At 37.8% G+C, this 15,000-nt stretch overlaps 1 protein-coding gene across 2 annotated transcripts in view; it reads right to left on the reverse strand.

The window, feature by feature from the left end:
- The window catches only part of LOC115232308 (vacuolar protein-sorting-associated protein 36), a 24,710-nt gene that overhangs the window by 1,888 nt on the left and 7,822 nt on the right, over nucleotides 1–15,000 (reverse strand). The window contains exons 2-5 of one of the 2 annotated variants that reach the window (XM_036500328.1): nucleotides 3,697–3,819; nucleotides 1,450–1,576; nucleotides 199–482; nucleotides 1–144 (exon numbers count right to left, since the gene is read on the reverse strand). The exon at nucleotides 1–144 is cut by the window's left edge and continues 1,888 nt beyond it. In XM_036500328.1, coding sequence (XP_036356221.1) covers nucleotides 1–144; nucleotides 199–482; nucleotides 1,450–1,576; nucleotides 3,697–3,819 — 678 coding nt within the window. Of the gene's footprint in view, nucleotides 483–1,449; nucleotides 1,577–3,696; nucleotides 3,820–15,000 lie in introns of both variants that reach the window. The other variant, XM_029802128.2, reaches the window with a different exon arrangement.

The raw sequence follows: 15,000 nt of genomic DNA on the forward strand, positions 1-15,000 counted from the left end.
ATGCTGTTGTTGTTGCTGCTGGTGATGCTGATGGTGGTGCTGTTGTTGTTGTTGTTGCGGTTGTTGTTGTTGCTGCTGATGATGTTGCTGTTGGCGCTGTGGATGGTTCGAACTAAGAGTATGGTGCTGTCCTTGATGCTGCTGCTGCTGTTGTTGCCGCTGTTGTTCCTGCGGGGAGTGTTGTTGCTGCTGTTGTTGTTGCTGCTGCTGCTGCTGTTGCTGCTGATGTTGTTGCTGTGCTGATGATAATGGAGACTGTTGATGGCGCTGGGGTGATAACAGCGGGTAAACGAACTCCTGAGTACCTCGCAGACTTTGAATCGTACTGTTATTACTGATTAAATTAGCAGAGTTGGTTGGTGATTGGTGTATGAAGGAATGATGCATGGGGGAACTATTTTGGTGGTTCCCCTGTAAGGCTGCTAGCACAGTCGGGTTCTGAACGGAGCATCTCGAAATACTACTGGTTGAGGTCTTAGATTCTGGAAAATAAATAAATAAAACGTTGTATAAAGAGGAGATACGAGGATAGAATTAAAAGGGGTTCTTTTCTATTTCTTTACTACCCACAAGGGGCTAAACACAGAGAGAACAAACAAGGACAGACAAACGGATTAAGTCGATTATATCGACTCCAGTGCGTAACTGGTACTTAATTTATCGACCCCGAAAGGATGAAAGGCAAAGTCGACCTCGGCGGAATTTGAACTCAGAACGTAACGGCAGACAAAATACGGCTACGCATTTCGCCCGGCGTGCTAACGTTTCTGCCAGTGTTGGACCCTCTGATAAAGTGTTTAGCTTCTGAATGAAGGTTCGAAAATTTGTATCTGCATTCTGATACTGCTTTATGTTATCGCTATGTTTGTTAATCGCAATAACCAGAATTCAGTGTAATTATCATGTTTCATTATCCTGGCATTGATGACCAGAGATTCTCTAATGTTTGGAGAAAATAACTGAAAGATCATTCCACTGTATCTCCATTTTAATCATTATGTAAAAGTAGGATTTCTATGACGTCTCAAATACGGAGTGCTTCCGTAATATACGACTATCCTCGTTTATCACGGGTTTATGGTTTATGGTTCGTCATAAATCTGTCTACATCGCTAATAGAATCATTTTCCAAACGTAGTACATTAAATAAGCCATAAAAGTCGATTGCAAAAGATTGAGAAAGAGAACTAAATGAAATTATTCAAAGTAACAGAGTTTAGGCTAGAAATTATACTAGAAAATTTTAATAAAATCTTACATAATCAAGGCCTTACGTGTGAAATATACAATTTATAAAGGGCGATATGCAGCCCAAATAGCGCAGGTTGGCCATGCCTTTTGTCACATACATTTAATAAATACACACGCACGTATGCATCCACGCGCGCACACACACACACACACGCACACACACAGTCACACAGTATCATATTGTTAGTGAAATCTTACCGAATGATGATGTACTGCTGGTATCGTTAAGCATGTCTTTGCTTGAGGAGCGAACTTTGCTGTTCTTTTTCTCTTTCCGCTTTCTAGTTTGAATGCCTTCTTTCTTCATAGACATCGGACGATTCACCTGAATTAACAAGAGAAGAATCACTTATGTACAAAAAAAACCCCAATAAACAAAACAAACAAAAAACAAAGAATATTTCTACAATGATATAATTGATAGTTTAAAATTTCTTCTAACTTCATTGATAAACCTTAGTTCATATAGTTCATGCACGTTCATCATGCATTGTATTAATGGTGTCATCAGACTCTTATAACATTTAGGATATTGTAAGTCTTTTTATATTGGAAAAATGTCCTTCGAAGACTGAGAAGTTTATCTGGTTATTGATAGCCTGTGTCTCTGAAGTAGACGTTTGCATCAGGTGATAAACTGTATTTGAAAAAGAAGATAAAAATAAAATAAATGCGCCCTTTTAAAGCCTAGCCCAGTTTCCGGTTTCTATGGCGTATGTGTTCCCCAGTTAGACGGGACGCCAGTCCATCGCAGCGTTACTCATTTTTGCCAGCTGAGTGGACTGGAGCAACGTGAAATGAAGTGTTTTGCTCAAGAACAACGTGTCGTCAGGTCCAGGAATCGAAACCACAATCTTACGATCATGATGCTGATACCCTAACCACTAAGCCACGCGCCTCCACGAAAAAGAAGATACGAAATCAATTTGTAAAATTAGAGTTCATTATTCTATCTCTACGGGCACAATCTCTTTATTTCATTCCAACCAAGATCAATATTAGTAGTCTCGTGCCAAAGAATGAAGTCCACCGAGGGAACGATAGAAATACTATAAAGTGGATGAGAATCTCGCGAAAGCCAAATCATTATGTAAAATTACACACAATTGCTGAAATATTTAATACTTATATCTTTTTCTCTCGACAACAAAACAACAAAAGCTATAAATCCTTTTGTTATCTTATTTATGTTGAAATATGCAACCGTTATTTGAAATAATGAAATAATGAAGAACGTATATAAACAGAAGATACAAATATTACAGGCATTCCCCCCACACACATACACACTAAATAAACATAGACGCACATAGAGATATACGCATGCGCAAATGAAGACACATACAATAGAAATACAAAATGGCTGACGGTTAGTAAGGTGAGACACAAATAAGAAAGAAGAAAGCAAAGGACCACTGATGCGGTCACAGGAGTGTGACGAAAGAACTCTGGCCGAAATAAGATTAAGATTAATGTAAAAAATAAATAACACTGAAGCAAAGTAACACCAAACATATAGTGCCTGTGTTTTTATTGGCTAAACTGGCAAAATGACCATTCCGAAATGCAACAATGAAGAATTTATTAAAACAGAGAAAATTTCGATGGTAGGCTCTAATTTAAATCATTTTAAAACACGAAGTTTGTATCACAGAACCAGAAACAATTTTGGGTGGATTGGTATCAAAAGGGTCAAAAGCCAATTCCCTTCATCCACGAATATATGTCATATTGTTAGTGGAGCCTTACCAAATGATGATGCATTGCTGGTATAGATTTTAAACACTTTCTATAAATACAAATTATTTTTAGTTTGTTACATGCAGCATCACTACAGAAGGTTAGGCCTCCAACCAGGTTTTTTCAGCACCACCTCGTATATATACATACAAGAAACTCACCCCCCGTCCAATGGACAGTGCTGAGTTGTCAAACATTTAAACCAAATTTTCTCAAAACAACTTGTCCTACAGTCCCAAAGGCATCCCCTTTGAGAAACGCTGATTTAACCTAAATTTGAGACACCAGCAAAAGAAGAAATAAAGATAGACTTTTTTCTATTCCAAAGAAAAACGATTTTATTCACACAGATATGCAACCGAAGAGTTTAAAGTACCAGTAATGATAAGGCTGTTGACTGGGAGAACACAAACATGGTTTGAACAGTAAGCTTAGCAGGAAAGAAACGTGCCTTTAAGCAGTACAAAAACAACAAAAAATCGAAGGTGCAGTTATGTATAGGTTGACAGAAGAAAAGCAGGACAAAAACGGCTTTATCGTTCGCATTCTCACCTGGAATCGATTTTTGTAATTTTTTCAAGACTTATACACGCCCTGATACCGTCAGTATCTACACATCAAATTTGAATGCAATCGGATGGAGGACGCCCGAGATCCTAGAAGACACACACACAGACAGACAGAACGGATTTTATATAAACATACCTGGTGCAATTTATAGTATAGACCACATGCATTACAGACTGGGTCTCCTTCTGCATTTCTACGCCAAAGTGTAGTAGTTCTTGTCTGACAGTTGGCACAGGAAAGACCATTTCTTCGTTGGTTCTAAAATCAAAAGAGATTTAAAAGAGAAATGAGATTTTGATAACTGATAAAATTGTATTCGGTTTAATTTGCTAACGATTTTAAGTGGAAGAAATTTCATCATAGACGATTTTTTACAAATAATATTATCTTTTCGTAAATGATATCACAAGTCCTATTTTAATACAAAATGTATAACCTGACAAACGACATTTAGCAAGGCATTACAAAAGCTAGACAGAACTCAGGAAATTGCTGAATAATGACTAATTTGAAGAGGTCGAGATTTCCTTTAGTTACGATTGGCATCAGTCATTTTCTAACTCTCAACCAGTGTGACACACATATGGGGAAGAATATACGTGCGTACACGCGTCAATCTATCTGTCTGTCTGTCAGTGAGTGTGTCCGTGCGCATGCGTTTTTGTTTGTGTCTGCATCGGTGCTTGTGACTATGTTTGTATCGAAATACCGACTGTAAGAAAGATATATATTTACTCATGTGTGTGTGTGTGTGGTGTGTATCACCACCCGAGGGCTGTTGTCTATATATGCTCAAGCACTCAACTATGAGTCTACTGCATCTTATATATTTCTTTACTGCCCACAAGGGGCTAAACATAGAGGGGACAAACAAGGAAAGGATGAAAGGATGAAAGGCAAGGTCGACCTCGGCGGAATTTGAACTCAGAACGTAACGACAGACGAAGTACCGCTAAGCATTTCGCCCAGCGCGCTAACGTTTCTGCCAGCTCACAGAAACAGCTGTAAGCTAATGAAGTTCATAATATAATCGTTTATTCGTTTGTCATCATATTTTCTTACACACACACACACACAACACACACACACACACACACAAACACATACACACACAGACGCACACACACACACACACACACACATACATCCACACAGCAATGCATGCTACCGTTTAGGAAACTCTTGAGACTAAATAAAAACATCCCGATGCCAGTATGAAAATATACAAAGGGCCCAAACAACACAACAATTAAATATACTTTATTAGAACATAGGTGGTGCTGTAGTTGTATATTTAGCTTCCAAATAGATGGAAAGGATAAAGATGTGTAGAAAAATTAAGACACGATAATTGGATCTTGTCTGAAAGTATGTTAACTGTCTTTGCATATACACATCCACAAAGGGGTGCATGCCTGCAACGCGTGCACATATGGCTATACGATAATATAGTAACTACATATCCACCTATAAACACAAACATACACGTATCGTTATATATGCAAAAATACATGCACGTACATAGATACGTACTCAAACGTCCACGCGAACACTCATGAACAATCAAAGACGGCAACTTCAAACAAATAGAATAACGTACCTTTGAAAAAACAAGCAATAATTGCCAAATTATCAACAATGTAGTTGAGGGAAATATCTCTAGGGATCATGCTGGATACTAAATAGAAATAAGGTAGGGTCTCCCTTATGAAATACAGGGTACACAAAAACATCAATCAAGTGAGATTTTCAAAACAATTAGTAGATAAAAACTCCTTCTTGTTGTGTTTAAATTCTAAAACAATAAACGAACGCGATAACGGCAAAAAGATAAGTTGGTTGAAATGTTTGGACAATATAAGACAATACTGTTTGGAATAAATACATCCTTTGAAACTAACTGATGAAATTCAGGAACATGTTCCCGTGTTATTACACCTCAGCAGTGAAGTTGGTAGAAAAGGAGCAGGAGCAATAGAGAGAAATAAAGAGGATGTAGTGATACAGATTATGAATATTTAGTTCAGTTGAAGAAAAACGGTTTTGGTGAGCCTTTCGTGTATTAAACACCAACATTTTAGTGTCTCAACGATGTAAACTAGTAAAAACTCCCCACAAGCTTACGTACACTTCTACACACATACAGATATACACACACAGACACGAACGCACCCGCCCGCACACACACACACACACGCGCGCGCGCGCGCACACACACATATATGCGTGTTTGTATACAACAAGCAAATATTGCACATATAGGATACCTATTTCTTTACTACCCACAAGGGGCTAAACACAGAGGGGACAAACAAGGACAGACAAACGGATTAAGTCGATTATATCGACCCCAGTGCGTAACTGGTACTTATTTAATCGACCCCGAAAGGATGAAAGGCAAAGTCAACCTCACCTTTCATCCTTTCGGGGTCGATTAAATAAGTACCAGTTACGCACTGGGGTCGATATAATCGACTTAATCCGTTAGTCTGTCCTTGTTTGTCCCCTCTGTGTTTAGCCCCTTATGTTAAATAGTCAGATGTTTGAAAAATACTTCCATCAACCGAGATTATCTAAACAATTAGTTGACAAAAACGCCCTCATGTAATGTTTAAAATCTTAAAACAATAAACAGCAGAAACAACTCTAGAAACTAAACACTTAGAGTACAAAATATATACGAGATTAAAAATATACAGTACAAAATATATACGAGATTAAAATAGAACATCTACACAGTCGCTCGATAAGCTAGTAATAACAGACAAAAATCATATCAGGAATTCCAGATGAAGGATGCTTCAAAGAGAGTGGAGCTGGCAGAAACGTTAGCACGCCGGGTGAAATGCTTAGCGTTATTTCGTCTGCCGCTACGTTCTGAGTTCAAATTCCGCCGAGGTCAACTTTGCCTTTCATCCTTTCGAGGTCGATTAAATAAGCACAGGGGTCGATATAATCGACTTAATCCGTTTGTCTGTCCTTGTTTGTCCGCTCTGTGTTTAGCCTCTTGTGGGTAGTAAAGAAATAGGTATTTCGTTTACCGCTACGTTCTGAGTTTAAGTTCCGCCGAGGCCGACTTTGCCTTTCATCCTTTCGGGGTCGATTAAATAAGTACCAGTTACGCAATGGAGTCGATATAATCGACTTAATCCGTTTGTCTATCTATGTGTAGCCCCTTGTGAGCAGTAAAGAAATAAGACTGAAGCAGTTTTATTAAAATATCTGATAAAAAAAAAAGGCTCATATTAGCTAAGCAATAATCAATAATGATCAAATATATGCTATACCGGTTTCTGCTCTTCTGAATTAGCATCTCTCCTATCATCTATACGCACGCATATCCATATATCTGATTTCTTTTTCTTTTTTTTTTTTGTGTGTGTGACTTTTGCATTACAGAACTGTAACAACCACCTAAAATTTCCAACTTCATCAAACTGTGTCTGTGTTTGTCCTCCCAACATCGCTTGACAACCGATGCTGGTGTGTTCATGTCCCTGTAACTTAGTGGTTCGGCAAAAGAGACCGATAGAATAAGTACTAGGCTTACAAAGAATAAGTCCTGGGGTCGATTTGCTCGACTAAATGCGGTGCTCCAGCATGGCCGCAGTCAAATGACTGAAACAAGTAAAAGACTAAAAGAGTAAACTACAAAATTCAAGCTGACCACCAACCACACCAGTCACTCTCTCTCTCTCTCTCTCTCTCTCTCTCTCTCGCCCTCTCTCTTTTTTTTCTTTTCTTTTCTCTGTGATTAACGTATCTGGTACACGTAGACGTGGCTATATCAGCAGAGAAGCAGTTATAGAGTTCCCTCATTGCTGACTATCTATCATCTATCTATCTATCTATCTATCTATCTATCTATCTATCTATCTATCTATCTATCTATCTATCTATCTATCTATCTATCTATCTATTTATCTATCTACAATATATACAGATAAATAGATATAGTGGAGGTTCAGGGCTCAGTGGTTAGGATGTTGCCCTCACGATTGTGGGATCGTTGGTTCGATTTCCAGACCGGGCGTTGCATTGTGTTCTTGAGCAAAGCACTTCATCTCACGTTGCTCTACGATCATTTCGTCATCTGATATGTGGCACGTTGTACACCTGTGCAGATGTGAGCTTATGTGAACACAGCATTTGATGACTATAAACAAATCATCTGTGTGGATGTTCTACAGGCAATTACAGAACCCTCATACGTCATCGAACGACGGGTGACTACTTCATGAATATATATGTATATACTTCTAATATCAGGATGAAATTTTTCAAAAAAAGCTTTATCAATGGCCAACATATTCTTTTCTACTCGAGGCACAAAGCTCGAAATTTTAGGGGAATGGGCCAGTCGATTAGATCAACTCCAGTATGCAACTGGTACTTAATTTATCGAGCCCGAAAGGATGAAAGCAAAGTCGACCTCGGCGGAATTTGAACTCAGAACTTAAAGACAGACGAAATACCTATTTCTTTACTACCCACAAGGGGCTAAACACAGAGAGGACAAAGAAGGACAGACAAACGGATTAAGTCGATTATATCGACCCCAGTGCGTACTTATTTAATCGACCCCGAAAGGATGAAAGGCTAAGACGACCTCGGCGGAATTTGAACTCAGAACGTAGCGGCAAACGAAATACGGCTACGCATTTCGCCCGGCGTGCTAACGATTCTGCCAGCTCGCCGCCTTGTCAGTGGCTAACATATTAGAATACCTTTTAAGGTGAAAATATCAAACAATTATAAATAAGGGCAGAAGAAAAAAATTGTCTAGGCCGATATGCTGAAAAATAGACCTTAAATCGTTTATGGGTGGTTAGAAGATTTAAAGGTCTATTTTTCAGCATATTGGCATAGAATTTATTTTTCTTTTGCCCTTATATATATATATATAAGACCAGATCACTTACTGTGCAAGTACATCTCCGTAATATATATATATATATAATATATATATATATATATATATATATAATATATATATATATATATATATCACAGCAAGTGATCTGGTCTGAGATCATGTGCTGGAACGAAAACAATTACAGCGTGGAAGGTGTTTATAAGCCATTTCAGAAACACACAAAAACCGTTAGCTTCACTTCAACATTTAAATTAATTTGTCAAAATATTTTCGTCGCTGACAAAGCTCCGTGCTGTTCACGGAGTTTTGTCAGAGAACAGGTCGCGGTCTCAAAGCGACGAAAAATTTTGACAAATAAATTAAATGTTGAAGTGAATCTAACGGTTTTTGTGTGTTTCTTAAATGGCTTATAAACACCTCCACGCTGCAATTGTTTATGTATATATATAATATATATATATTATATATATATAATATATAACATCACACACACGCACATTTCCAACATTCGTTAATTCTTTGAGGATGGGGTCATAACCCAAACTATTGAATGCAAGGTAAGTACATTAATTCATATGTTTGTTTTCTTGTGGTCTGCCTTGCTTCTACTTCGCATTGTTCTGGCCTCACCCACTATCTTTTATTTATATATATATATATGTATATATGAATGTATATGTATATATGATACATAATTACGTACAAATGTATGTGCCTATATATTTATCTATGTATTTTTCACATTGTTTCTTTTTTTCCACAGGGTTTTCGAAAATGAGAATTTAGTAGTTCCATCAATAAACTACACGGTAAATTTGCGAGCGTATTTCTGTGTATTTCACAGACGCTTGTACTAATCGTAACATAATTCTTGAACACCAGAAGCTTTACTTATGTAATGTTAGAGGCGCAGGAGTGGCTGTGTGGTAAGTAGCTTGTTTACCAACCACATGGTTCCGGGTTCAGTCCCACTGCGTGGCACTTTGGGCAAGTGTCTTCTACTATAACCTCGGGCCGACCAAAGCCTTGTGAGTGGATTTGGTTGACGGAACTGAAAAGAAGCCCGTCGTATATATATATAATATATATATATATATATATATATATATATATATGTGTGTGTGTGTGTGGTGGTGTTTGTCCCCCTAGCATTGCTTGCCAACCGATGCTGGTGTGTTTAAGTCCCCTTTCATTAGCGGTTCGGCAAAAGAGACCGATAGAATAAGTACTGGGCTTACAAAAGAATAAGTCCCGGCGTCAAGTTGCTTGATTAAAGGCAGTGCACCAGCATGGCTGCAGTCAAGTGACTGAAACAAGTAAAAGAGTAAAAGAGTAAAGAGAGAGTATAAATGGTAGGTAAAATCCACCCTGCAGGCTTCTGTACAGGTTTTGCGTACACCCAATTTCCACCACAAGGCTTGGGGCATCGAAGCCATGATAAAAGATATTTGTTTGAGATACCATGTAGTGAGATGGAAACCGAGACTTCGTCATTACAAAGCGAAATTATAAAACGTTTAACCATCCTGCGTCCGTTTAACTATAACTCCCTTTCTCCTACGGCGGCGAGATGGCAGAACCGTTAGTACGCCGGGCGAAATGCTTAGTGGTATCTCGTCTGCCGTTACGTTCTGGGTTCAAATTCCGCCGATGTCGACTTTGCCTTTCATCTTTTCGGGGTCGATAAATTAAGTACCAGTTACGCACTGGGGTCGATATAAACGACTTAATCCGTTTGTCTGTCCTTGTTTGTCCCTTCTGTGTGTAGCCCCTAGTGGACAGTAAAGAAATAGGTATTTCGTCTGCCGTTACGTTCCGAGTTCAAATTCCGCCGAGGTCGACTTTGCCTTTCATCCTTTCGGGGTCGATAAATTAAGTACCAGTTACGTACTGGCGTCGATGTAATCGACTTAATCCATTTGTCTGTCCTTGTTTGTCCCTTTTGTGTTAAGCCCCTTGTGGGTAGTAAAGAAATAGGTATTTCGTCCGCTGCTGCGTTCTGAGTTCAAATCCCGCCGAGGTCGACTTTGCCTTTCATCCTTTCGGGGTAGATAAATTAAGTACCAGTTACGCACTGGGGTCGATGTAATCGACTTAATCCGTTTGTCTGTCCTTGTTTGTCCCTTCTGTGTGTAGCCCCTTGTGGGCAGTAAAGAAATAGGTATTTCGTCTGCCGTTACGTTCCGAGTTCAAATTCCGCCGAGGTCGACTTTGCCTTTCATCCTTTCGGGGTCGATAAATTAAGTACCAGTTACGTACTGGCGTCGATGTAATCGACTTAATCCGTTCGTCTGTCCTTGTTTGTCCCCTCTGTGTTAAGCCCCTTGTGGGCAATAAAGAAATATATAACTCCCTTCCTCCCGCTTTCTCCCTCTACCCTTTCTACCCTTTCTCTCCTTCTCTGTCTCTTCCACCTTCTTCTATTGTTCACACGCACATACACACACGCACGCACATGCAAACACACACATACACACACGCATGCACACACACATACTTACATACACACACACACACACACTCTGTCTCTCTCTTTCTCATACACACAGACACATACATGTCTGCCATTCGGGAATCTCTCATGCATTATCAGACGCACACACATGCAGACACATGCATACGCACACGCACACACATACACGCACATACACACAGACACACACAAACACACACACACACACACACACACACATTCTGTCTGTCTGTCTCTTACTCACACACACACACCCACACAGATGCATACATGTCCGTCATTCGCGAATCACACATTCATTAGCAGACATACACACGCACAATAACACACGCTCGAACACACACACAGACTCACACACGTGCACACACACGTGCACACACACGTGCACACACACGTGCACACACACGTGCACACACACGTGCACACACACGTGCACACACACAGACAAACATTCTCCCACTTTCTCTCTCTCTCTCTCTCACACACACACACACACTCAGACTCTCTTTCTCTCACACACATACACACATATACTCCGACTCTTTCTCACACTCTCTGACACACAAACATACACACACACACACACACACACACACACACACACACACACACACGCAATCATCGACAAACGCTCAGCAGAGCAGAAAAACAGGCACACGTGCCAAATTGTCGCTAGATGGCGTGACGTAGTGACGTAGATTATCTATATGAGATAATAATCTTGCCCCAATCTGTAAGTATGCGTAGAGACATAGATAACTAACTGGGACTCGCACTCGTCAATTTTTTTAGGAACGCTGTATAGTATATACATGATCGGGGAATAATATATAGGCATACGTACACACACTTATTAGGATGTGTGTGTGTGTATATATATATATATATATATACACTACATGAGTGAATGTATATAACAAGTAAATACTGTGCACGTAGGATGTATATGATGGTTATATATTCATCTATATGGTGGATTTGTTTGTTGATTTGCGTGTGAGTGTGTGTGCACGTTAATAAATGTATGTGTATATATATATATTATATATAATATATAATACCCCGCGTTGATATGTATGTATGCATGCATGTATGTATGTATATATATATATACATATATATATAATATATAATATATATGATATATATATGTATATACACACACACACCACACACACACACACATAGATATATAATATATATATATATATATAATATATATAGAGTGAGAGAGAGAGAGAGAGATTATTGTTATATATGTGTGATGGGTCAAGAGAACGATATGAAACACAGATACACACACACGCGCACACATACACACATATGCATCCATCCATATATATATGTATATATATATACTATATATATATCCATATATATATTATATATAACATATATATATAATATGCATATATGTATATATAATATATATATACATACACATGCATACGTACATATATACATACATATGCATACGTTTATATACATATATATTTGTATATGTATACATACATATAAATATGCATGTATATATATATATATATATATTCATACGTATATACATAAATACGTAAAAAGAGATTAAGAGACAGAGCAAGAGAGAGAGAGAGAAAGAGAGAGAGAGAGAGAGAGAGAGAACGAGGAGGGAGAGAGAGAGAGAGAGAGAGAGAGAGAGAGAGAGAGAACGAGGAGGGAGAGAGAAACAAAGGGAGATTGAAAAAATTAGCCCAAAATTTCCATCCCTCCATCATGGCGTTGATTACAACGGGGGTCTATAATTAATATTTTTGTGTTGTTGTTGCTATTGTTGTCGTTGAAATTGTTTCTGGCAGTGGAATAAGATGTTGCTGATGTTGGAGGCGTTGATGGAGATAAACATGATGACGATTATGATGATGCTGATGATGATGAGGGTGATGGTAATGGTGGTGGTGGTGGTGGTAGTTTGTTTTTTTCCGAGGTGGTGGGAGGCGAGGATAAGGAGTGGGTGTAGAAAATGTAGGTGGAACACGTGGGGGTGGGGGAGAGGGTCATGGTTCCAGTGGAGATGCAGACTGTCTGATGTAGACAGGAAAGCAATGAATAGATAAATGTTAGGAATATGTATGAATGAAAAATGAAGAAAAAAATATGGCTAATCAGATAAAAACTGATGTGAGAGGGGCACGGGCGGCAAGCGGGAAACACAGGGTAGTGTCGGCTTAATAACCAAGGGAAATATTAGTCAACGGTTTAGTGTATATACATACATACATGAGAGTGTGTGTGTGTATGTGTGTTTATGTATATATTTATATATATTACATGTACATGTATATACATATATACATATATATATGTATACACACACACACACACACACACACACACACACACATATATATATATATATATATATTTATATATATACCAGAGTAAGCACATAAATTCGAAACACAGTGGAAAAAATAGTACTCGATTACCAGAGGTAGAGTAATAAGTTTTATTAAAAAGCAGCAAAAATATCAAACTATCGTCGGACAGTTTGTTTAGATTCTAAGCAAAACTCTCCAACTGACGGGGACGTGATACTCTAAATAACAGTTTTTGTGATATTTTTGTTGCTTTTTAATAAAGTATATACATATAGTCGTTACAAAAGAAAAAAATATATGTTACAAGATACTGCATTGAGTCCGTGTCGGATAACTCATTCCAATATTAATAAAAAAAGAATACGAAAGATGAAATATCTTATATATAAAAGAGAAGTTGTGTGTCTGTCCTACGATTTAGATTCCTAACTACTCCCACATTTTGCGGTGCAGTTTAACCAAAACCGGGTATCTATAGTCGCGATTCAATATCGAGCCCTTCTGGTATTAGCGCGCGTCTACGATGAGGTCTACGATAAAAAAAAAAATTACCATCATTTTTCCATTTAATGCATTTTTTCGCTATTATATAGGGAAGTAACTCTCTAAAATGTCTACGATGAGTCAACGATTTAAAAAAAAAATTTACCATAATTTCTTTTCCATTGTTTTTAATGCATTTTGCTATTTTTGGCGCTAACTCTTAAAAAATGCTTACTGTTATTTCCCTTACACAAACCCGAGCAACGCCGGGCGATACTGCTAGAAAATATAAAAACATTGTTATGTAGTGCTGAGTCTAGTTATGTGAGAACTACAAAAAGTTTTAGTTCTTACACAACTAGACTCAGCACTACATAATCATGTTTTTATATTTTATATTCATCTTTCACATTCTTTTTATTAATATTGGAATGAGTTATCCGACACGGACTCAATGCAGTATCCTGTAACAATATTTTTTTTTTTCTATTACAACTTTTCTGACGTTTCTTTAATTTTTTGCACTGACGCGAATGGTAATATATAATCAAATTAATTATAATTAATTGGTTTTTTGAGTTTATATAGGACTGTGTTCTATAAATGCTCATAAACCCGAAGTTTCTATCTTTAAAAACAAGGAGTTACAACCTCTTATGTGATTTTTTGCTACCCTGGTAAGAATTTATCTATTTCTTCCGTGGTTTAATTGTTAACAAGGGAAAATACATCATGGCGAAATAAGATTAAGATTAATGTAAAAAATAAATAACACTGAAGCAAAGTAACACCAAATATATAGTGCGTGTGTTTTTATTGGCTAAACTGGCAAAAATGACCATTCCTACATACAACAATATATATATATATATATATATATATATATATATATATATATTATTGATAGAATGGTAAGACAAGAAAAGAATAAAAGAGACCGATATTATATAAATAGAGAATTTATCTGTAATGGATATGTGACAATTATTCGGTAGCCATGATAAAACTCCTAGTTTTGGATGTCGGGGCGGAAATCCACGCCGGCATCTCTTCAGTTATTGGGCCAGGAAAAAAATGCTATGAAAATGACCGTTAAACAAAAGGAAATTACTGTGTGATTGACCGTTAAGACAAAAGAGCTATTAAAATGACCGCTATGTAACGTAAGGGAGTAAAAATGTTCATAGCAATCGCATAAACACGCATGTCCATACATACACATGTGCGCCCGGACACCCACGTACATGTGCCCA

Source organism: Octopus sinensis, unplaced genomic scaffold (assembly GCF_006345805.1).
Source record: "Octopus sinensis unplaced genomic scaffold, ASM634580v1 Contig20296, whole genome shotgun sequence".
Classification (NCBI taxonomy): Eukaryota; Metazoa; Mollusca; class Cephalopoda; order Octopoda; family Octopodidae; genus Octopus; species Octopus sinensis.